This window comes from Syngnathus floridae, chromosome 14 (assembly GCF_059516105.1).
Source record: "Syngnathus floridae isolate MCC-2025c chromosome 14, RoL_Sflo_1.0, whole genome shotgun sequence".
NCBI classification, from domain to species: Eukaryota; Metazoa; Chordata; class Actinopteri; order Syngnathiformes; family Syngnathidae; genus Syngnathus; species Syngnathus floridae.
This window is the reverse complement of record NC_142426.1, coordinates 6003610-6026840: the sequence shown is the minus strand read 5'-3', so window position 1 is coordinate 6026840 and position 23231 is coordinate 6003610. Positions and strand designations below refer to the sequence as shown.

Here is a 23231-nt window from a genome sequence, read left to right as displayed (position 1 = left end):
TATCTATAAAAACCTTCAGAGGGGAAAGAAGACAATAGCAAAGTGAAGGGATGGACTGATTTTAGACATCACCATATTTCATATTTCCACAGACAGATAATTTTGATGTAATTCAATTCAATAAACAAATCATAATGTTAATGTACATTCTTGAAGCATACATCAAGTTGTGCAGGACTTGTTCCATAATGTATACATGTCTGATCATTTTTTTTATGGAACAGTCGCCCACCACCCTGCCCAGCCCCCCCTTGCTGGCACTACAGTGCTAACAAAAGTTCCACAAGCCTTTTTTTAATTTTATTTATTTTTTAAACTCTCATACGTTTCACCCATTCAGTAACATTTTTTAAAACTATATATTGGAGGAAATTCGACCTTTTAATTACTATTTAAATAAAGCTGCAAGTGCAGCATCGATAAGTTCGTGCTCGACTCTTTTATTGTACATAGAGAGACAACTAGGGGCACAAACTTTGAAATAAAAACCCCCTTCATTTGATTTCCGATTGAGGTCTGCAGTGGAATTTGAAAAAGATACACAATGGTAAGTCGTATGGCAAAATTGGACATTCAGCTCCACGTCAAAGTTCAGTTTGAAAAGTCCTCCCCCAAGTGACTTACTGATCGCAACAGAGACCGTTTGTACACTTGTCGTTTGCATCTATGGGTGTCTGGCTACTTGGCTTTTGTCAACAATTTAGAATGCATCCAGCTTTTCTTTGTGTAGTTAAAAAAATAAATAAAAAGCCTGACACTGCATATTTAAGTCAATTTTGTTTCAGCCTAACTTTACAATTGTCTTGTCATTGAGAATGTCTCAAATGATTCCAGTTTGTATGCACGATAGACTGCCAATGCCAATGTTTAAAATGGACCACTTGAATTCAGTTCACAGTTTAATTGCAGTTCAGTGGTACACACACACAATTACAGTACAAACAGTTCATTTCATGATTAAAAAAAACAACAGTAAAACAACAATATTGCAAAATGACGCGGCGCTGAGAGAGAAAGAAAGAGGCATCATGCAGATAGCCAGTGTGCACACCCAGTGAAAAAGTGGAGGTAGGGAGGTATTTAGGAAAGAAAGGACAAAAGAAAAAAACAAAGTCATACTCTCCTTAAATAATGGCTGGGCGTTTTGCCCTCGCCGCATCCGCACCCTTCCGTCTCGTGTCGGCCGCTCATCACGGGCGAATGTTGGCTCCCCCCCCCCCGGCCGGTATTCGACGTTTGGACTCATCCTCCGCCTCGTGCCACTGCAAAAAGAAAAACGGCACTCTGTTGCACGCGGTTCACTTCTGTGGACGTACTCATTACCTGTCTATTAAAGCGTGCTCCTACTTTAAGCTCCTTTATTAATAGCGTATGTACACATGAATGTTTTTGTTTTCTTTTTATGTCTGTTCCTATATGAAGAATTCAATGCTTATAATTTCTTTGTTGTAAAGTGCTTTGAGCTGCATTTCTTGTATGAAAGGTGCTCTACAAATAAAGTATTTTATTATTACCCTCTGGTCTCGCGGTCCTGTCCAGTCCCTCTCTGTGCAGGCACCCATCAGATCCAGTGCCCCAGCAATCCTGAAAGGCAGACATTGTGGTGGTTTTTGCAAGGGGAAAAATTTCACTAGCACCCCCCCCCCCCCCCCCTTAACTAAGGTAAGTTTGAATCAGGTAACTAGCGGCACGCACGGGCTGGCGCATGTGTCATACGGCCCTCCCGCATTGGAGCGATCCGGGTTATGAAATGTTTAACCCCTTACAAAAAGGGAGGGAGGGAGGGAGGGAGGGAGAAAGCGAGAGGAGATGAGAAGAGGCTTTGGTGCGCACTTAAGCGCAACCGGCCAGTTCCCCCTGAGTAGAGCTGGCTTGGCCCCGAGTGGAAAAAAAAAGGAGGAAAACGTGACGTCACGGAGAGCGTCACGGAGAATCTCCTTGTCCTCGACACCGTCGACGACACTGGGACCCAGTCTGGCAGACTTATACCCTGGTATTCCACAAAGGGCAAGGTATAGCCACGTTCCACCCTGAGTGCACCAGGCCATGCAGGTACTGCCGGGCGCGTTGGAGAAAGAGAGCGAGAGAGGGAGGAAGAGGGGGAGGGAGGGGGGCAGGGGGTGTCTACTTTGCCGATTCGTATCTAGAGGGTCACAGCAACCCAAATGCCCGTGCGTGCTACTAGTTACCCTATTCAAACCGACAGGGGTAGGGAAAGCACAAAAGAAAAAACAAAGTCAGACTCCCCCCTAAACGCTGGCTGCATCTGCACCCATCAGTCTCGTGTGGGACGCTCGTCACGGGCCAAGGTCCGGGTCTACTCCGGCCGGTGTTGGACTCGTCTTCCGCCTCGCACAAGTGCAAAAAGACAAACGGCTCTCAGTTGCATGCGGCTCACATCTGTCAACGTACTCATGACCTGCCCTCTCCCTGGTCTTGTGGGTGCAGCCCAGTCCCTCCGGGTGCAGGCTGGCGCTCGTCCCATCCGCCGCCCTGGCAACCCTGAACGGCAGACAAATAAGGAAATCAAATTAAAACTAACAAGTGCGTTGCATATTGGATTGCCATGTCACCACCTCTGGCCAGCCTTGGCCAGTCATGCATCAGGCTCCTCGTCAACACTTGGCGACTGCCTTCTTTGGGTGATTCCTTCCTTTGCACCCCGCTCACCAATCGCGGGTCTGGTGGCCTCCGTCCACCGGCTCTTTGTTTCATACATAGTCTCTTCCACCTTGCAAGACAAGCACAAAAGTCTCGCTGCGCCGTCGCTTGCGCTTGCCGTCGCTTGCGCTTGCGGTCGCTTGCGCGGTCGCTTGCGCGGTCGCTTGCGCTTGCCGTCGCTTGCGCGGTCGCTTGCGCTTGCCGTCGCTTGCGCGGTCGCTTGCGCTTGCCGTCGCTTGCGCGGTCGCTTGCGCTTGCCGTCGCTGCGCGGTCGCTTGCGCTTGCCGTCGCTGCGCGGTCGCTTGCGCTTGCCGTCGCTGCGCGGTCGCTTGCGCTTGCCGTCGCTGCGCGGTCGCTTGCGCTTGCCGTCGCTGCGCGGTCGCTTGCGCTTGCCGTCGCTTGCGCTTGCCGTCGCTGCGCGTTTGGCACTCAATGAGGGCTGCACAACATTTTGGAATACCAACGATATGGCAGTATTGGGCCAGATCACAGCATTGAGCAAAGTTGTGCAAAATTCTAGGATGGAGAGGAACTATTTGATCGCAATGACATCACTTAGACCAGTTAACTTTAACTTGCATCAATGACTTATCTTCTAAACTCATTACAAATAGTTAGGAGGCCAGAAAACATGTTTCATTTGCCACATGAATAGAAAAAAAATCTTTGTTTTCCTCAAGTGCATGTCAACGACCTATACCACCATATGACGGTTTTCCAATCCAGGTGCAGCCCTACACACACGTCACCATTGGTGTCCAAATGGTAGCCTCGGGCCAACTTGATCAACACACCACACGAATGAACGCAACACTGCTTTGTAGCACAAAATATGAATGGCAACATTTTGTGATTGATTTCATGAATTTGTGTCAAAGAATTCTCAATTTGATTCAGTATGCAGCCCTCAAACAGACATTTGGACACCGCCGGAGTGAACTAAAAAGAAAAGAAAAAAATCCATTTCACATGCTGAAGCTGCGCAGGTCGACGCCTCCAGGGAAGCGGGTCTCCCTCAGAACTCTGCTACTTCAGAGCGATGCCACAGCGGCCCGTCCACCTCTGAGCAGATCGTGTCGCGTCCCGGTCGCCATCTGCACAAACAGAAACAAATGTTAGAAACTTAAAGAGCACCCCAAGTTGTAGGTCACTTGCTTACTTGATCACAGCGGTTAGGTACTCTTGGTGACGGTCACCGGGTCGAATCGGGCCATGCATCCCCCTTTTGCGTCCAGCCTGCAAAAGTTAGAACATGCAATGAGTTGGGCGCTGCTCACATCATTAAGTCTTCACCGTGGACCGGCTCGCCCCAACACCGCCCCCTACACCTAGAGAACGAAGGACGCACAGTGGTACATTAGGCTTCGATCAAGCACGACAGTGCTAGGTTAGAAAAAGACAATGTGACTGTCTCGCTTCAACACCTAGGGGAGAACAAAGAACACAAGTACCACAGTGGTAGGTTAGGGTTAGAGGAAGTGCAACAGTGGTAGGTTAGAAAAGGAAAATGTCACAAGTCAAATTGCAAAATTGGACATTCGGGATCGGCTCGCTCCGACGCCACCCTACACTGAGGGGAAAGAACAAAGAAGGCAGCAACTACGACAGTGGCAGGTTAGAAAAAGATACACAATGGTACAAGTCGTATGGCAAAATTGGACATTCAGCTCCACGTCAAAGTTCAGTTTTGTGTCCATCCACGGAACCACGTCCTCCCCCAAGTGGGCCGTCAATGGCAACCAAGCACAAGACAACGCTGGATCCAGACCAGCCACAACCACAGCGCACCTCGAAAGCAAGACCAACCATCAGAGCCCTAAACACTGTCCACACCTGCAACCTTTCCGTCGAGCACCCATAACCAAAGGCAACCACACTGCCCCCTCGTGGGCACATGATCCGCACACGTCGACTTTTGCAGCGCGATGCTTGATTCTTGACTTGATATGGCCATTGCTCCTTTGCATATGGCCATTGCTCCTTTGCATATGGCCATTGCTCCTTTGCATATGGCCATTGCTCCTTTGCATATGGCCATTGCTCCTTTGCTCCTTTGCATATGGCCATTGCTCCTTTGCATATGGCCATTGCTCCTTTGCTCCTTTGCATATGGCCATGGCTCCTTTGGATAGGCCATGGCTCCTTTGGATAGGCCATGGCTCCTTTGGATAGGCCATGGCTCCTTTGGATAGGCCATTGCTCCTTTGGATAGGCCATCGCTCCTTTGGATAGGCCATTGTGCCTTTTCATATGGAATTGTCCCATTCGGCTCCTCTTGCAGCCTACAAAAACACAGACAGCCATTAATTGTGTGCTGGGAAGCTAAAACTCGACAACCATTGTGTGTTGGGAAGTTGAAACTTGACAAAAACAGGTTTTCACCTGATTTAGGACTACTCTTCCTCAGTGTCCTCAACATCACTGAAAGGGCTCCTTCAAGAGCCTCCTGCTTGCTTTGTATAGAAGGATGCTGGCTGGGCGGCAGTTTTTAGTGCTACAAAAGACAAGCAAATGATTGCAAAAAAAATTGACATTGAGTCGAGTGCCAATGGCATGATTTCTTACCAACAATTATACATACTAGGAGTTTTACATTTGAAAAAAAATATTATATTGTAGCAAGTTATGATAATTGATCAACATTATAGTTCATCTTTGAATTTGACACATTCTAAGTAGAGTTTTACATTTAAAAAAATATATAATCATCACATTGTAGTAAATTATGATAATTATTCAGGATTATAATTCATATTTTAATTTCATCATTCATCAACTCCCCTCACATTGGACAGATGATCCAGGTTGGCGGCGTCCAAGACGGGAGAAAATAACCCGGGCAAATGTTTGTTGCGTAACGGAACGAGAGCGGGCGGGCGCCATCTTTGAATGGATTTGGTCCGATTTGGACATGACGTAACATATACGTTGCATTCACCAGTTTGCATTCACCAGTTTGCATGACATGGAAATGGCACACGCATCATATAAAATAATTTAAAAAATGGTAAAGTTGACTAGAGTCAAACTAACATTTCCTATAGTCAGACAAACACGCGCTTATCGGCGGCGTCATTTACGAACCGTCTACAGACAGACGAATGAAAAAAATGCTGGCCAGCATGAAAAAAAACAACCGCGAAAGACATTTAAAATACCACCAAAACGCGCAACGACGCGACGCGACGCAAAGTGGATTGTGGCGTGCCGTGTCGTGCCGTGCCGAAACCTCAAGCACTCCCTAGACAGCGAAAATCCTGCAAGAAATAATAAATGGCATCGTAAGAAACTGCAAACATTTGCTCACGGGCTAAATGGCCTGCGGCCTACAATTTACCTCCAGGCCCACCGTCGCGGTGGACGTGACGTTGCCGAGTCACGAGAGTACGACAATCCTGCGACAAACAAAATAAATTTTAAAAAAAGGCTTGTGAGAAAAAGCAACAAAGCGTGCCGTCGTGAGAAAAGGCAGGAGACGACAAACATTTGCTAGCATGCTCGCTTACCTGAGAAGCCGTCCGCCGCCGCCGGCCCGCGCTCGGTGGCATCTGCATATGATAACTCCCCTTGAGCGAGCACACCTGTCTTCAATTGACCTAAAGCCCTGACGTCACATCCGTCGATTCAAATCTTCTTCTCCTGATCGTCCAACGGCGCTCGGCACACTGACGCCACCAGGTGGTCGCCTGTCATGGTGACTACTGTGGAAAGGCTCGCTTCGGACTATCCGTTGAAACTTTCAACACCGAACATGTTTGGATGGAGGATACCCTATCAATATGACCAAATCTCCTTTGGTTTCCGAGCAGGCTCTGGTCGAGTGGTTAACGCCATTGCCTTCAATCAAATGAAAATATTTGTATCGAGTATATTTGTATTGTATATTTGTAAACGTGCTTTTGTTGTGCAATTAACCCTTTATTTATTTATTCTCTTTTTTTAACCTCGTGTAGTGTACCTACACATATTGTCATATAAAATGTCTGATTTTTATGTTTTAATTGGCGAATATAAAACCAAGGAATAAGACGCCAGACACGTTTTAACATAAATGTTTATTAAAAATAATAATATCAAAAGCAAATTTCAAACCAGCAATCTAATGTGAAATTGCAGTAGATATATTGGATAACAATATTTAGGCGTATATAGGTATACACGTTATTTAAAAACGACTATAAGTGTTATACTACGACACAAGTGTTTACCAGCTCAGTGGCCTAAGAGGAGAGTGTCCGCCCTGAGACTGGGAGGTTGTGGGTTCAAACCCCTGCCGAGTCATACCAGTGACTATAACAATGGTACCCATTTCTTCCCTGCTTGGCACTCAGTGTAAGGGGTTGAAATGGGGCCCCCCCCTGCTGCTCACTTATACTCCGGTGCGACTTACAGTCCGAAAATTACGGTAAGTTCAAAAATATCAGAGGAAGTGATAAACAACTGAGGTGATTTGGTTGCATAAGCAAGCCTAACCCTAAGCACAGCAAAAGCGAGAGCAAGCCTAACACAAACTCTAACCCTAACCCTAAGCACAGCAAGAGCTCTGGTCGAGTGGTTAACGCCATTGCCTTCAATCAAATGAAAATATTTGTATCGAGAGTTCATCCTAAAATGAATTGTTCTTGCAAAAATTCTGCCGCCGTTGCAGTGCTCCCGTGGACTCATTTTCAATTCAGTTGTTAAGAAACACCACACCGTTGCACAGAGACAATTCTTGAGTCATATCAAATAAATGATTTTCAAACGGGTCCAAACAAGTTTTTCCGTCATGGCTACAAAGATCTTTAGATCTTTTCGTTCACTCTCGTTCACTGAAAATATTCGTTCTTTTGAACCCATCGTTCACTCACGAGCCAACACTACACTGCAGTAGTGATGTTCATTCCAGTTCTTTTAGGTGAACGAATCTTTAGAATCAGTTCACTCAAAAGATTCGTTCAAACGAATCGTTCACTTTGTGAACGGGAAATGCAATTCACAACTCCTTCGTGAACGGGAAGTTACGTCATTTTCTTCTTCCTTTTGTTTTACGGTGAGGTGGCACCAGCTTCAATGCGCATTACTGATACCTACTGGTTGAAGTCATATGAACTGAAAAAAAAATCGTTCACTCGTTCACTGAAAAACTTCAAAACCTTTAAATATTTGTATTTACAGTTTCTCAGTTATAATACTAATTTTTTTTAAATTCTTTTGATCAAAAGAGTGGCGGCTGAGGCTCAGGCAGTAGAGCGGGTCATTTAGTAACCGGAGGGTTGGTGGTTCGATCCTAACTTTGTCACAGTCATATGTCGTTGTGTCCTTGGGCAAGACACTTAACACACCTTGCCTCTAGGTCGCCATTGTAAATGAGAAAGTGTTCTCATTTGGCTTACCTGGTAAAACATTGACTAAAATTAATTAATAAAAAAGTTTTTGCTTCAATCCAACAGTCATTGGGTGATTTTCCACAGGATAAACACGAAGACCAACAGCCCAGGGTTAAAATTAGCCGCATCGCAAGTAGCGGTGCTAATGAGGCTGAACCGCCGATCGACTCGCTTGGCTGGCCGCTGGTTCAAAGGGCTAACAAGCTATTTGAGAGCTATGCTCTAAAATAATTCTGTGAAGATTTTCAATGTTTTTTTTCCTTTTAATCTTTCCACCACATTTTAATTTCTCTTTGTTAATGTGTCCAGCCAACCTGTGTGTTAAATAGCAGTGGGTCAGCAAACTCCTTTAGGACTAATTAGTGGTGGAATATGGTTAGCATTTCATTTCAGCCGACCTGACCTCGCCAAAGACAAAAAAAAAATCATAAAGGCGTTGGAGCGTCATTTGTTTGCTTTTTTAGTGCTAATGAACAAACGCTGACGCTGTTGTGTTGCCACTCGCCGGTTCAAAGTGTTAATTGTGATTAGAGTGAAAACTCTTCGAGATGCCTTCCTAGCTCATCGGGCCAGACTGTAAAAATAAACGAGTTATTAAACGACTTCATATCATCGTCGTAAAAAAAGAAATTAAAAAAAAAATGCAGCCAAAACAATAAAAGCTTTAATTTTAAAAGTCAAACTTTTAAAGTCATCATCACAGTGTTGGCGGAGGCGAAGCTACTACTACTATTGAGATTTGGAAGTCGAGGTCACTCGTCAAGGTTAGAGCGTAAACAAATTATCAGTAAAGGAGGCGGTTTAAATGTTCGGAAACGACCAATTGCCACCAGAGTTTATTTGCGCAGTCTTCCTAGTGTCAAAATAATTTGAGAAACAATATTTTGATTTTGCTCAGAGGAGCAAGTTGCGCAAATCAAAGCAGAAGATTGTGCAGAACCTAACCCTAACCTACGCATTCCGTTCAACCTATGAGATCAATTTTGACGCATTCATTTATGTGATGAGTAAATCCTGTTGGATGCCATAAAATAGTGGTCATGAAAAAACAATATTAGATTAACGATTGAATGCAAGAATTGCCACATTCTAATAAATACATCAATATTTTAATTAGGTCTTTAATTGGCTAATTTGGCACCAACTCCATTAGGTGAAAAGGTCCAGTAAATAAGTCGCGTTCCCCTCAATTAAAAGTTCTTGGATCCTCCACAAAAAAAAAAAATCTTAGCAGGTTTGTTTATTTTTGTCGGTTAAGTTAGAATCCAGTGTGACGAAAAGTAAGCCAAAGCTAGTCCAAAGTGCAAAGAGTGGTTCCGGTTCGGTCAGATGGCCGTCGGCCTCTATCTGCCAAATATGTTGTCTTTCTCTACCAGGATGAGCTCGACGATCTGATTCTGGTAGACCATGTGGACCGCCATGTTCCACGTCTCCACCTCGGGCCTCAGTAACGTGGGGCCGAACACGATGGCCACGCTTTGGTTTGTCATGCGGTTCTCTTCGCCATGCTCGATCACCCTGAAGACGGATCCCAATTAAGTGAAACAGATGCAGAAACTGTCCAATTGTGCATATTTGTTGAAATGTGCTTACTTGCGGAGGTGTTTGAAGAGGGCCTGCATGGTGTCATGGTTGGGCTCGGGCAGCAGTCGAACAAGTTCTTTAATGGCGTGGACCCGCTCCTTGTAGTCTTGAATCTCTGCAAGACGGCCACCACCCCCAAAGAAAATGAAAAGACCATCATCAGCGTGTGTAATGACTGCAAATATTGTGCTAATGATTGCGTTGACGCTCGCTGGTCTCCAGCTTTTAACAGGTTCACTTCAACACAACGCAATGAAATCCAAGTCAGATTCAAAATTCCTCTTTGAGCCATGTTTCTGTATGAATCAGCAATGAATCTGAAGAGCAACAGTCCAAATAAACCCTAACCCTAAACAATACAAGTTGATTAACTTTTGAGCTCAATAATAATGACAACACAATAATATTTAAAAAGCAGCAAACAGTCAATGAAAAATCCAAAATTCAAAACCTTTATTTAAAACAAAAGAAATACTGCAAAACTCAAGGGTTCAAAAAACAAAGAGTTTTTATGTATAATTAAATGTGGAAAATTGATAATTTGACGTAACATCTACAGCATGAATTTCAGAGGCGAGCACTCACTGATGGCGTCCACAAAGTTTTGGAAGAGCGCATAAGTGAAGAGCGGTTCAGGAAGCTCCCTGAAGAACATCTTCAGGGCTCCGGTGGTCACATGGATGTCCTCCCACTTGCTGTCGGACAGGTTCACCTGCTCATCTACACGTTGCCAAGACAACAGCCAGAAATAAAGAAAGAGCTGTAGAAAACATTAGCACGGGGGACTCACCATGATTGACGGCATATCGCAGCTTCTGGATGAGGGCCAAGTTACCACTGACTCTGTATAGGCCGCTGATGTGCAGACCTGCCGGGGAGGGGGAGGTGGGGCAGCAAGGTGGCAACAAAGAAACGGATGAAAAGGCTTGCGCGGCATGTCGTCAGGCGGGGGGCGCTGCGGGACGCACCGTTGCTCTCCACGTGCACGATGCACATCTTGACAAAAGAGGGCACCGTGCTGCTTTCCCTCAGGCACAGGCTGGACAGGCTGCTTCCAAACACCTGATCTGGGCGCACACACGCAAACACAAAAATGTTTTCGTCCTACTCTTCGCCTTGTGAATTGGACCTTCCCGTTTTCTGGCGACAGTTTTGTGGGCTTCCTTGTGATAGACGTGCCGAGCAAATGTAGCGATGTCAGACGCATCTGCCTTCAGGAGCCCAATTACAAAAATAAAGACTGAACCAAAGCGGGCCGGATGGGTTTGGCCTGGGTTAGGGTACCTTTGATGTAACCTTTGTCTCTGACAGCCTGCATAGTGGGCCGCCGCGTAAGAAATTTTTTCAGCTTGTGTTTGGTCTTCTTGTTGTCGGCCGCGTCCACGCTGCTTGACGGTTTCATGACTGCACGGGAAGCAGAAACCATAATCTATGTCACCATGACGACGCGGCAGGAACAAAGACTGAGCGGAAAGCGTTGGATGATATTTTGTTTTAAGACAGCGCCGTTCATAGTATCGGAAACGCCTTTTATGCTTTGCTGTCATCTTCTATTGCGAGCCCATTTAAGTGAACGTACGTCTGCCTTTCTTGGAGTCTCTGCGTTCTTTCTCCATGTCTGCTCCAGGTGAATCGGGGATGTCCTCTTCTACAGCTTCGTCCGACTCGCATGCCTGGAGAGCACACAAATTATTACGCCGGCCGAATGTCATCGTTTCCCACCTTTGCAAGCCAGTGGCCTGCAAAGTAGAGTTCACGCAACAAAATTGCTGAGTCAGGAGTTTTCGAGAAGCTCCAGATGTAACGTTTTACTCTTTGGCTCCTTCCCGTGTTTGGCAGAATAAAATGTTAATAGCCACTTAGGTGTTTGGTTCCAACAATATCAATTCCAGGCAACCAACCATGTGTGCTTGAGAAGATCGGAGTGTGCTAATGTGCTTACCGGACCGCTGGCAGCGTCCCTTAGCGCTCGATACCACTCATTGACGAGGGTGTCGTTTTCCGACTGGATCAGGAGTTCCGTGCCCTGCCGGGTCTTCAGCTGTGCAAGTCATCAAAAGTCTTGACAATGACATTTTTCATGACTTGATGCTAGTTTATGAAGGCAAATCAAGTCCACCTCACCTCAATGACGTGTTTTTTACTAGATTTGTCCTTAGAGGCCCAATCCACCGAACCGCCCTTCAGATCCACCGTGAACTCGGGTTTGGACTGACCGCCGCCAAACTGAAAATGGCGCACAATCAAACCCAGGACAAAAGTAACCACTAATTGGAAGTGAGGCTTTGATTGACGCACCCAGCTTGTCCCGCCTCCCTGGCCTTTGGCGAAGAGCAGCGCTGAGCCTTGCAGAACTGTCCAGGAGGAAGTCCAGTTCTTCCTACGACGGAGAGTCAGTTCACAAGCGCTGCTCAACTCGGCACAGTCGAAAAGACAAAATGACAATCAAAAGTTGTACTTACCGAACTTTCTTGCCGTTCTCCGTAATCTTTGTCACATTGAGCACGCCACACTTCTCTGAGGGCTGAACACAAAAAGAGGGAAAAGAAAAAAAAAAGATCGAAAACAGAGCGAGCAAGCGGCTTGGACGTGCGCCGCGGCAACAAGCAACAATCATCGCAGCACGATGGCAGGCAGCACCCAAACAAAGGAAAGCTCGACTCTTTGATCTGCATTCAAAACCGGTCCACACGCAAATGCGCATGGACGTCAGCGACACACCAGCGACACGCCAACGACACGCCAGCGACACACCAGCGACATGCCAGCGGGCCTCATTCAAGGAAAAGCAAGATGGCTGGATCAAAAGAATGCAACGCTGACAACCGACCCAGCAGCCATCCTCGCTCTGAGGACATCAGAAGATTGGGTCCAATTTCAGATACAATGGATTGCAATTGCCATACGATTCACCCCGGTTGCATTTACATTACAGTTTGATCCAGTCACAAGACAATCGGATACGATTCCCAATTCACTCGAAATAGAATACGAGTACGATGATTCATTCTGGTGAGAAACTTGTTGCTTTTCCTTAAATCGCTTGTTTCCTCGAAACCTGCCGGCACTCCACCACAAAACAGGTCAATGGCGAGAAAAGAAGCAAAGGTGACATCAAGAAGCCTAAATAAATAAATAAACCAGATTTCCACAAGGGCGAAAGAAAGACGACACATTATGACAGTGCCGCCTTCCCAACCAATGTGGAAACCTTGCAAGAGGTGCACGAGACGGAGGTTCTTATTGGGGGCGGGGCTTTTACTGACAGAGGCGGGGCGCTTAGGAGACGGGGGGCTGGACCCACAGTCGGATACGGGGGACTTGGGGCTCACTGGGGAGTCCTGGCGAGGAGAACCAACACAAGGCAAGAAGCTCGGTCATGTGGGTTGCTCAACCGAGCAAGATGAGCGCAACGCACACGGCAACGTTTCCAAGGCAGCCCCACGTGCTGCTGCTTTCCATTTCTTCAGTCTTTAAAGGAGCCAAATGGAAGATTTTCTCCCTAAAGACTGCGTACAAGTCTTTGGGGCTTCTGCCAAGGCTTTTCATGACATTTTTAATAAGTGATCTTAAAGACTCTCCAAAGGCTCTTGAATACGCTAAGAAATGTGAGGACGCACACTCGTGGGAATCGTGCACATGATGACACCAATGCGTCTGCTCAACAACCTAATTTGGAGAAGGCGACATATTGCTGACTTGCATCTTGTCGTCTTTCCTACGTGAGGCACCTTGTCATTGGGTTCTTGAACGAAAGCGCTGTGTCTCCACTTGGTCAGGACAATGGGGTCCACGTGTTTCCTGTCTAGACTGCGAGTCTTGCCGGGCTCTGCCAAGTGCTGTGGCGGGGAATGGTTGTACTAGAACAAGAGAAGAGAAAGAAAACACATTTTCTCTCAGCGCTCTTTCCTTTTGACTAGCTTGGAGACTGAATCTTCTCCACACTTCCTGTGGTTTGTTCTTTGCTTTACCTTTGGGAGCTCCCATTCGGACCTGGAGCCATCTGCGCTGTAGTAATACGGCCGACCCTGCTCGTCCACGTGCTTTAACCACTGTTGGTGTACATTGGAAAAAAATTAGAAGGAAAAAAAAGATTTGCTGCAGGTGGTCACATCGGGGAGGGTACATTCGCACCGCAGGCCGGGCCAAGCCGAGCCGAGCCCCCGGGAGGAGTCAGTGTACCTTCTCGTTAGTATAGTCGCTGACATAAAGCCTGTGGCCGTACTCGTTCATCCCTTCGGACCACCCGTGAGGCGGCGAGCCGTCCGACAAGCTGGAGTAGGCGCCGAAGTGGGCGTCCTCCGAGCACAGCGGCCCCGGGCGGCCCGCCGACAGCGACAAGAAGGGCAAGAAAGCTGGCGAGAGCGACAGGGGAGTGCTCTGAGCGTGGAAGGAGGGAGAGAGAGACAGACAGACAGAGAGAGAGAAGAAAAGAAGAAGGGAGAAGTAGTCACCTTTCACCAAAAGAGGAGGGAGACACCATAAGCAACACGGCCGCATGTGCGGAGCCACTGACATGACATGTCCCAAGTTTTCAGGTGTAGATGTGCAAAAGATGCCAATGGGCGCTTACCAAATGTCTACAAAATGCTAATTTGAAGTGGTAAAGCAGTTACAGTGTACACACAAAGCTCTGCTAACAAAAAAAGCACACAAAATGACAATTTGTGGCCACATCATATATCAAGGCTGCCACATTGTGGCCACAACATCAGCCACTAAATCGGTATAATTGCGCACAAAATACTATTTTGTGGCTTTTATACAATTTTCATGACATGTCTGGGGCTCCCTACACACCCCCCCAAAAAAATTGCGCAAAAAGCAGAGGCAGAAAGCAACGTTTCAGACAAGGAACTATTGCGTGCTGTGCCAGTTCTGGTCTGCAGGGGGCACTGTGGCATAGTGCAGGGCTCATGTTGGGCTTGTGGATAAAATGGACCGGAAAAAACACTCACATTGCTTTTCATCTGATTTAATTTAGAACGTTCCAAGCTGCTGCTTTTCTGTTTATTGCCGTTTTTTTGTCCGTTCCTGCGTGAAAGGAGCGTTTTTGCTCACCTCGTTGCTTTCCCCCGCGCTCGTGTTGGCATCCCGGGCTCGGGGCGGCTTCCAGGTCCTCTCCTGGCTGCAGCGGTTGTAGTAGAAGAGGCGGCCGTGCGGGTCCTTGTAGGACTCCCAGTCGCCCAGCACCTGCTGGGGGGCGCCGGCTGGGAGCGGGGGGGCCGCCGACTGGCTCATCTTCAGCTCCTGCAGGTTGCTGTACACGGGCGAGTCCGGCCGGCCGCGGCCCGACGACACGCTCTGAAGACACAAGAAAACGCTTTTGAATTTTCCTCAAGCCACCATCAAGACCATGAAACAAATTCTCTCTCATTACACACGAAGCTGAGGCTCAGAGCCTACACACACACACAGAGCTAATTGACAAACGTGAGCAGAGTGGAACAAAATATCAAAATTAATGGTAGTAAAGTTACACTGAGGGCTAACTTGAGTGGGGAACTTCTGCCTCCCTCCCTCCCTCCCGTCGCCAGGGAGCTGTGGACATTGACAACAGCTGGGAGGTCATGGCGACACGGAATAGAGGCGACAAGTGCAGAACAGAGGAAGGAAGTCAGCAAGAAGCTGTGTCAGGTAGAAATGAGGAAGCGAAAGTGCAAGCTCGGCCTGCATCTCGAGGCGGGGACGTGCATCGGCCACCAAACTGAAAAGATTCTACCAATGTGGCGCTGCGGCACAATTTTCAAAAATTGCGTCTCTACGCGCAACGTCACGTGAGAGACTTGACTTCACTCAAAGTCCAAATTGGGCAGCAATTCCATTCCACCAGGATTCAGTCACCATTTCAAAATTACCACGAGGTGACACGATGGCAACGTCCGGAATCGTCAACGAGTGAGTAGTTTACTTGACTTTGGTTTTACTGGTGTAGGTGAAAAGAAGTAGGTCAATTAAAAATGTATTTTTTAATAAAACATTGACCAAAAAAAAACCGAATTGAAAAACATGAAACAAATGTCTTGTTGCAAAACTCATTTCAAGTCAAGCAGTGCCGCAAGAAGAGAAGATGTAACAAAATGCATAACTTTGTGTTTGCACACGCAAGTGAAAATAAAAAAATGGCTCTGCTGCTGCTGCTGTTGCAGATGTGTTCACCCCCATGACGAACAAGTGCATTTGCAAAGCTTTAGCGACGGCTGATGAGCTACGAGGGCTAACCCGCCCGCAGCATGTCAATCCATCCCACCCGCGGCGCGGTTGGCGTCCAATGCCCCGCTGTCTTTTTCACACACGCGGTGATTTCAAATGGTTTACCTCTTGGTGCATGGAGAGGGCCCGCCGACTACTCCGCATTCGTATGAGCGCCATCGACCCTCGTTTGGCTCCGCTGCGAGGGACAAGCGTGTGATTTATGCGGCAGTGCGTCTCAAAGGGGAAGTCCGTCCTGTCAATCGGGCGTTGATGACAGTTTTTGCATCCTGCTCTTGAGGTTGCTAGGAAACCAAAAGCACGCACACGCGAGAGGGTTTCCGTTGAATTCTCATTCTGCGTGCCCCTTTCACGCTGACCTGCCGCAAGGGCCCAGCAAGGTAGTTTTAGCTACTTTGTGATCTGTGTCTGCGCAAAAGGGGGGACAAAACACCACGTGTCATTGAGTTGTGTGCGGCAACACGGCGACCTCGATGATGGCGCTTAATATCAGCCGCCAGGTGCCGTAACAGCTGAACAATTGGGAAGCGCGGGCGAGGCAACATGTTGCCCTGATCTCAGGGATCGCGTTGACAAAGCGGCGCCCTTAAGGGAAAGTCACTGCCCTTCTGTTCAAAGTTGGAAGCGATTTTACACTATGGACATTGCTACCAAATTTCATACTGTGGAGCTTGGGTTGGGATTTGGCATTTCTTGCCCCATTTCCTCTGCACGAAACCCGCCAGGTTGCATACGGCAGCCGAGCGGCGAGCAAACAACACGCACGCGCAGGCGGATGGCATTCTTTTGACTGGCCGCACCGCACGCTCACACTTGTTCAAACACGCCGGGCAGCGCTTGCGAAGCAAACTGTGGCAGCGTTTAGTCGCAGAGTCACAGCAAGTCAGGCACTCGCAACTCCACAGTGACCTTCAAATGGGACGGTCCAATGTCTTTTTTGGGGAACGCATTTTTATTCGTTCACGATGGACACACTTAGCAAAACAAACACCAGAATGAATATTCATGCATGCCTGCACCTTCCCCGGCTTTGGCTGGCAAAGCACAAAGGTAATTAGGGACAAAATACACAGCATCACCACGTGCTTTGCATACGAAAAGCATTTGGACAGAAGAAAAAGTTGAATTGAGGCTCAAAGTTAACAAGGAGCTTTGGAGCGCGAGATTAGCGCGGGGAGACGTCATTATGCAAATGACAATAACGAGGCGCTTAGGACGCCTCGCGCTTGACAATGCGCACAAATAAGTCTGGCCAAGGTCAAGCGCGCTGCGGAGCGGCTCTGGACGATTAGAAAACTCTTCAAAATCAAATCACAATGATATTTCATCCACAAGTGAGGAAGATGAACTCTGTATTGAGCACGTATTCATTTGCAATGCAGACAGCGAAAGCTCCTTTGACAGACTTCATTTTGGGTGGAGGACATTTTTTGTTGTTAAATAAGATTTGGGAGTAGGTTCAATGATTTGAGATTGAGGAGTCAGGACAGCGCTGGTCAAATTGTACGCAGTTCTAGTCTGATGTTGTTGTGGAAATTATTTCTTTCATCAATCTGTCACTTGCTGCTACACCTGACTGAATCCGGAGCGCTCGAAGCCAATGAAGCCTCAAAACGATGACTTTTGTGTTTTACTGCGTCAACGTGTCACAAGACGTCACGTCACAACCGGTTTGACTCGTTTTATACGGCTGCATTGTCACAACGCTGTTGTCATATGAGGACAAGTCAATGTTTGTAAAGTTAGTTCTTCAATATCTTAGCATAAATCGGTCATAAAACGCAATTTACAAACAATAATTGAAAAAAAATGAAATTAATAAATAATCACGGTCTGCGTACTATTTGAAATTGCCAATGATTGCTTGAATATCCAAACTGACGGCGTGGGAACAAAATCTTTTTCCTTTTGGGAAGAGCATCACTTCATTCATAGAACAGGAACCGGTCTTTCTGGTCTCGAAGGCTTTGGTTTTCTAGGAGAAGCACACTCGAAACCTGCCGGGATCAAACCAGTCCGACGAGGCCAAAGGTCGAGCGCTCCCGTGTTCCCAAGCGCGGTCCAAATAATGTGCACAAACGAGGCGGTTCAACGCCTATGGTGACTCATCAGAAAGAATAATCTACCCATCTAATCTGGAGTGGAATGATCCAAATGGGCTTGGAACCACATGGAAAAAGAAAGAAGCCTTAATCACTGGTGCGATGCTATGCTAGGCTACGTCAGTCGTTTCACAACAACAATCGGGGGACAAGGAACATTACAAATGAGAGTTTCCTGTCCAGTTTTCCTGTGTTATTATAAATGACACGACTATTTGAGAAGTGAATCCAACCATTGAGAAATTGGTGTAATTACGAACCCAATTAGCAGTTCAATACAAAACGCTGTCTCAAGGTTTTTAGAGTGGCGTGCGTCAGTCAGAAATTTTACCGCAGCAAGCACAATTAAGAACTCTTCGGTGCAGTAGGGAGATAATATGTGGATCACTTATGAGGAATGAGAATAGAAATGAGTCAGACGGAGCTAATGATTAAGCGACGGAAATGCTTTCAGTGGGGCACAAAGTTCAGAGGAAAACTGGTCTTTCTTGAAGAAGGTGACAAAAGACAGTTCACCTTGTTAGGTGAGTGAGTGAGTGAGTGAGTGAGTGAGTGAGTGAGTGAGTGAGTGAGTGAGTGAGTGAGAGAGAGAGAGAGAGAGAGAGAGAGAGAGAGAGAGAGAGAGAGAGAGAGCGAGAGAGACAGAGATTATCCTGGAGTCGAATGATGCCGGATGTAGACAGTTTTGAGATGGCACAAAAACTCAATGAGCGGTCCCATTTTGCTCACGCTAATGCCAGAGCAGAGAGCAGCTATTTTATATTGTCTAAAAGCACAAAACAAATCCCCACACCCACTTCTCCACTGGCACAGCGGCATCCACGTATTCCGTACACATTCTGATAGTGCCCGCGAGGTGCCAGCTGTCCAAACAAATGTGATTACGGAGCCACCCGCACAGCTCGCTCTTATGTAATGTAGCACGCTTGCGAGCGCAGCGTGGCTCGCACTTTAGCCGGCATCACAAAACAGATTATGCGTGTGCGCTGGCTGCATTCAATTGCAAGTATAAAAGAAATCAAAAGAAATGAAGTACATCCCAGAATGGGGAACAAAGAGCAAATCTCATTTTGAATTGTCATTTCTTTTGTCTAGAAGAGAAGGGGAGTAAAATCAGGAATTGGATTTTGAGTAGGAACCATTTGAAGGCCGTCGTCTTTGCTCGACTGAAACGCAATTGGCTGAAATCAAAGGCATTTTAAACAATGCCAATTCCTATTCCTCAAAATAATTGACAATTGCATATCGTCAATAAATGCTTGCGCTGCTAGTTCAACCCTTTTGGTCAGTCTGTCGTGCGTCCCGGGACGCTTGTCGCCACGAGCGCTGTTGACACCCTGTGTGCAAAATGTGCTGACTGATGTTCAAGATGAAGCGAGCGAGCGTCCGTCTGTCCGTCCGTCCTACCGTGTGGTTGTCATCTGGGTACATGACGATGTCCACTACTGTCGCGCTGCTGTCGGCGTGACCGCTCGGTGTGTGTCTGACATGGGGGAAAATGCTAAATGCACACCATTATCGTACAAACACACACACACAGAGGTAGAGCGAGAGAGAGAGAGTGCAGTGCTCTGCTGACATAACACACACACACACACACACACACACACACTGACAATTGAAGAGATTGTAGGGATTAAGAAGAAAAGCTCTATCTAGCGAAGAACCGTGCACACACACGCTTGTTGTGTCTAATCAAAGAGTCAGCAGATGATCCCCTCCTAATCAGTGCACAGAATGCCGATTATTATTGAGAGACTGCGTTGAAAGGGATCCCTGCAATGGAGATCATCACAGAACGTTTCCTTCCAAGCGGCATGTCATGCACTGTCTTTGACAAACATTTGCATCTGCATGTGATTACCCAAACAAAGCTAACTTGTTTTCAACTAGTCTCAACTAATCTCTCCAGTTTTAATTTAGAGGATGACTTGGCATCAGTGAGCTGTAAAATCATCGTTTTAATACATGTCAAGCATGTTTCGGGGTGGTAAAAAACATCTATAACTGGACTGGACCATAGCCCGGAGAGAAGGTGGTGAATTTTTATCACGAGAAATAAACCGAGACAGCAAAAGGAGTCTTAATATGCGTGCGCGCGTTCCAGGTTGAGATCCAGCCAGGTCTCAGGAGGCGCCGGGATTTCTTCCTGAGCAGGCTTGCTTTTGGCCCCGAGTCAAAACAAAGACAAAAATTTGTCTTACTTGTCTTTGTTTTGCCCCTCTCAAAACAAGCACAAATAAATACGCAGCGAGGCGTGCGAGCAATGACCACAACGGTGGGCGGACTGGGCCAGACAGCCACTAAAGCGCTGCGAGCTTTACAAGCACTCGGAGTGACATTTGCCGTGGCCTTTAAACTGTCATTTTTGTCCCAGAGTTCCTGAGCTAGGAAAGAAGTTCGACAATGCAAGGAAAGGCGGATTCATTCAGGTTGCACAATTCATACCAACTAGGCCCTAATTTGGACTCAAACCAATAAACCGACACTAAGCCAGTCAACTCGAACCCAAATTCACACCTAACCCCAACCCAAACCGGGTTCCATCCCTAACCCCAACCTCAACCAATCAACACAAGCCAAAAAGGTCAGAGCAGAGGTCTGTACATAAAGAAATAATGCAGGACTGAGGAAAATGGCCACATCCCAATTATGCAAGAACCAATCAAAGTTACTTCACCTGGAGTTGTTCAGTAGAACTGCTGCTCAGTTCGTCCCCGGACTCAGAGTCGTTGGTCCGCTGCTCCTCACCCGCCGAGTGCGGGGGGCTGTCCACGTCCAGCGGGGCCCGGCTCAACTCTGGGGATCGGGCCCGGGTGCGCGGCAAAGTGCTGCTTCGTTGGGAAGGCACCGGTACGGAGCTCTGGGCCAGGATTTCGCCTAAAGATCGCTCAAGCCTTGTGGGGGTGCCGGGGACATGCTGGTGCTGGTTACTGTTCCGCCGCTGGATGGGCGGCGTCGAATGCATGGACGAGGTGGAATGAGCGGAAGGGGAACGTGTGGGGATGGACTCGGGTCTGTCTGCAGAGGAGTCCAACAGTGCCAGATCCAGATTAGCTGGTTTTATCCAGACAGCACCAGTGTTCTGAGGCGGGGTGTTCCCGGCTGAAACGGGGTGATGGTGATGAGGCGGGGTGTTCCCGGTGGAAACGGGGTGATGAGGTAAAGGCTTAGGGGGCGGCATGAGGGCTTTGCGGACCTCCTTGACGTACTGGGCTGGCACGTAAAAGGCCTTGCTGCCCTCCTCCTTGCGCACCTTCCACCAGTCTTCATTGGTCTTCTGGACCAGCATGAAGCATTCTCCCTGGTGGATGCTGACCAGTCGGTCTTTGGACTTGTACTCGTAGTCATACTCCACCTCGATGTAGACCTGGCCCGGAGCGATGGGCAGCTCCGCCATGGCGCCTCCTGCTGTCCGCCGGGCTTGATTACACGTTGTCCGACATGGCCTCCGCAGTCAGGCTGATGGGAAGACAAAAAAAGAAGTCAATATTGCAAACACTGAGCCAGACACACCACCATCCCTAAGAGCCTCTGCAATAGCTTTAATTCTACTAGATGGTGTACCTAATAGAGTGTCTTTGTTATTTGCCCATTAGGCACGCTCTGGTTGTGTGCATGACACAACAACAACAACAAAACAGCAGACACAAAGAGCCAGATGTCTTAGCCTTCCTAATATGGTCGTAACCTGATAAACGGAAGTGAATAAGAGGACCCGTAAATCCTCTTGAAACGCGAACACCTCGTGGGGATGGGAAGATTAGACGCTAACGCTAATAACGTGACTCGCACGCTGCCACGCCAGCTAAACTTATGACACAGACAAGTCGATGCTCATCTTTTTGATCACGCGCATAGTTTTATGCTGTGCGTGTGTGTACACACACACATACACACACACACACACACACACACACACACACACATACACACACACACACACACAGGAATTTAAAGGGCCTTTTATCTATGTATTTGACTATTAAAACAAAATAAGCACCAATGAATAAAACCACCATCTATGTATCCTCACATTAAACAGCAAGCAGTCTTGTTTGTCTATGTGGCCCGACATAATCCAGCGACCAATCAATTGTTTCACATTGGACAGCAACCAGTCTATTGTTTGTCTGTGTGCTCTTAGATTGACTGGTGACCAGTCAATTGTTTGTCTACATGTGATTGCTGATTGACTGGCAACCAGTCTCTTAATAAAACAGAAGTTAAAGAATGTGCCATGCCATTGAACGGCGACTGAGTCCACTGCTTTCGTACTGAAAGAAAGTTGTTCCTCAGAGAAGACAAATAATAATAATAAAAAATAGGATTTATTATTATAAAAAGTATTATCTGTTATTATTTAAAAAAAAAAAAAAAAAACACCAAGCCATCCACTGTGATAAATGCTGGATTAAATTGTGACAGAACTGATGAAGTCATCAAATTCCTCGAGCTCACCAGCGACCATCATGAGGATAAACGCTATAGAAAGTTAATGGATAAATCTTGTTCTTGCGGTTTTTTTTTTGTTTTTTTTTTAAAATCAGACCAGCCCTGTTAGCTCCTCTACTCGTGTATTGGGATTGTGACACTTCCTGGAACATTCCACCCAACTTTTTCCGCCACCTGGATACCTTTATCCACCACTTTAATGAGACGTGCGACTCTTGAAACATCAGAAAAGTAATTTCAAAACATAGTCACGTCAACATAACACATAAGGGGTCGATAAAACACAGTAAAACAAATCCGAGGCTCGCTAATTAGCATGGCGGCTAACTGGACGTCCCAGGGCGTCGAGGGGAGGGGGGAAATGTCCCGTCAAAGTCGCTCACCTCAAGGGTAACACATCCTGGTGGACCCGGTTGGGTGGTTGGTGTGTGGTGCTGTTTGAATCCCGGTCGATTTCACCCAGGTCAGCGTTTGTTCAGATAAAAAAAAAAAAAAAGGAATCCGTGCACTTGCCAAGCCTTGACGCCGAGAAGGAATCACTTCCTGTCTGCTTCCAGTTGCCCAACTACTCGCTCCCTTCCACGAGAAAGCTGACGTTCGTCGACGTCACAGTTCCACGCGCCAAACCCGGCGAGCTCAAGTCAAAACTTTTTGTAAGACAAACTTCGACATTTTGATTCGTTTCTTTTCAGAGAACCATCGACTGAAAGTTAATTCACACAATTAACAGATTCGTTTTTGGAGTAAGACCTCCTAGCGTGTTGCGTTCATCTCTCCGGGAGCCTGAAGTGTCCTACTGTTTTTCATGCTAACAGAATGGTTACGCCCCCTACGCATTGAAACGTGT

The 23231-nt window shown here is 47.0% G+C and overlaps 1 protein-coding gene and 1 long non-coding RNA gene across 8 annotated transcripts; both read right to left on the bottom strand.

Annotated features, from left to right (window-relative positions):
* Nucleotides 1–886: 886 nt before the first annotated feature.
* LOC148387276 (uncharacterized) lies at nt 887–6351 on the bottom strand. Of its 3 annotated transcripts, none has more exons than XR_015862685.1 (8): nt 6168–6351; nt 5999–6056; nt 5448–5918; nt 5044–5155; nt 3821–4943; nt 2413–3755; nt 1515–1584; nt 887–1262 (listed from the first exon to the last, which is right to left on the bottom strand). It is a non-coding gene; the product is annotated as an uncharacterized LOC148387276 (long non-coding RNA). The 3 variants fall into 3 exon arrangements; XR_015862684.1 differs by having other exon boundaries at nt 1515–2502; nt 2577–3755; XR_015862683.1 differs by having other exon boundaries at nt 1515–3755.
* A 2766-nt stretch (nt 6352–9117) lies between these two features.
* On the bottom strand, nt 9118–23196 carry LOC148387275 (rho GTPase-activating protein 12-like). 5 transcript variants are annotated; one of them, XM_088396903.1, is made up of 18 exons: nt 22768–23194; nt 20610–21391; nt 14676–14918; nt 13797–13994; nt 13586–13666; nt 13346–13474; nt 12881–12955; nt 12077–12138; nt 11913–11994; nt 11739–11840; nt 11557–11655; nt 11194–11287; nt 10899–11018; nt 10583–10681; nt 10405–10482; nt 10200–10334; nt 9624–9729; nt 9118–9548 (listed from the first exon to the last, which is right to left on the bottom strand). In XM_088396903.1, the coding sequence occupies exons 2-18, from the start codon at nt 21327–21329 to the stop codon at nt 9374–9376; spliced, it is 2598 nt and encodes an 865-aa protein (XP_088253029.1). In that variant the 5' UTR covers nt 21330–21391; nt 22768–23194; the 3' UTR covers nt 9118–9373. The 5 variants fall into 5 exon arrangements, with proteins under 5 accessions (XP_088253029.1, XP_088253028.1, XP_088253031.1 ...); XM_088396902.1 differs by having other exon boundaries at nt 11739–11994; nt 22768–23196; XM_088396905.1 differs by lacking the exon at nt 12881–12955 and having other exon boundaries at nt 22768–23193.
* Between the last annotated feature and the right edge of the window lie 35 nt (nt 23197–23231).

Bases quoted from the DNA above. Each gene is read 5' to 3' on its own strand.
- LOC148387275 (XM_088396902.1), bottom strand. From the start codon at position 21,329: ATGGCGGAGCTGCCCATCGCTCCGGGCCAGGTCTACATCGAGGTGGAG. The intron at 13,667-13,796 runs GTACACTGACTC...GTACACCAACAG, and splicing joins GCGACTATACTAACGAGAAG to TGGTTAAAGCACGTGGACGA. The intron at 12,139-12,880 runs GTCAGTAAAAGC...TTTTGTGTTCAG, and splicing joins CTCCTAAGCGCCCCGCCTCT to CCCTCAGAGAAGTGTGGCGT.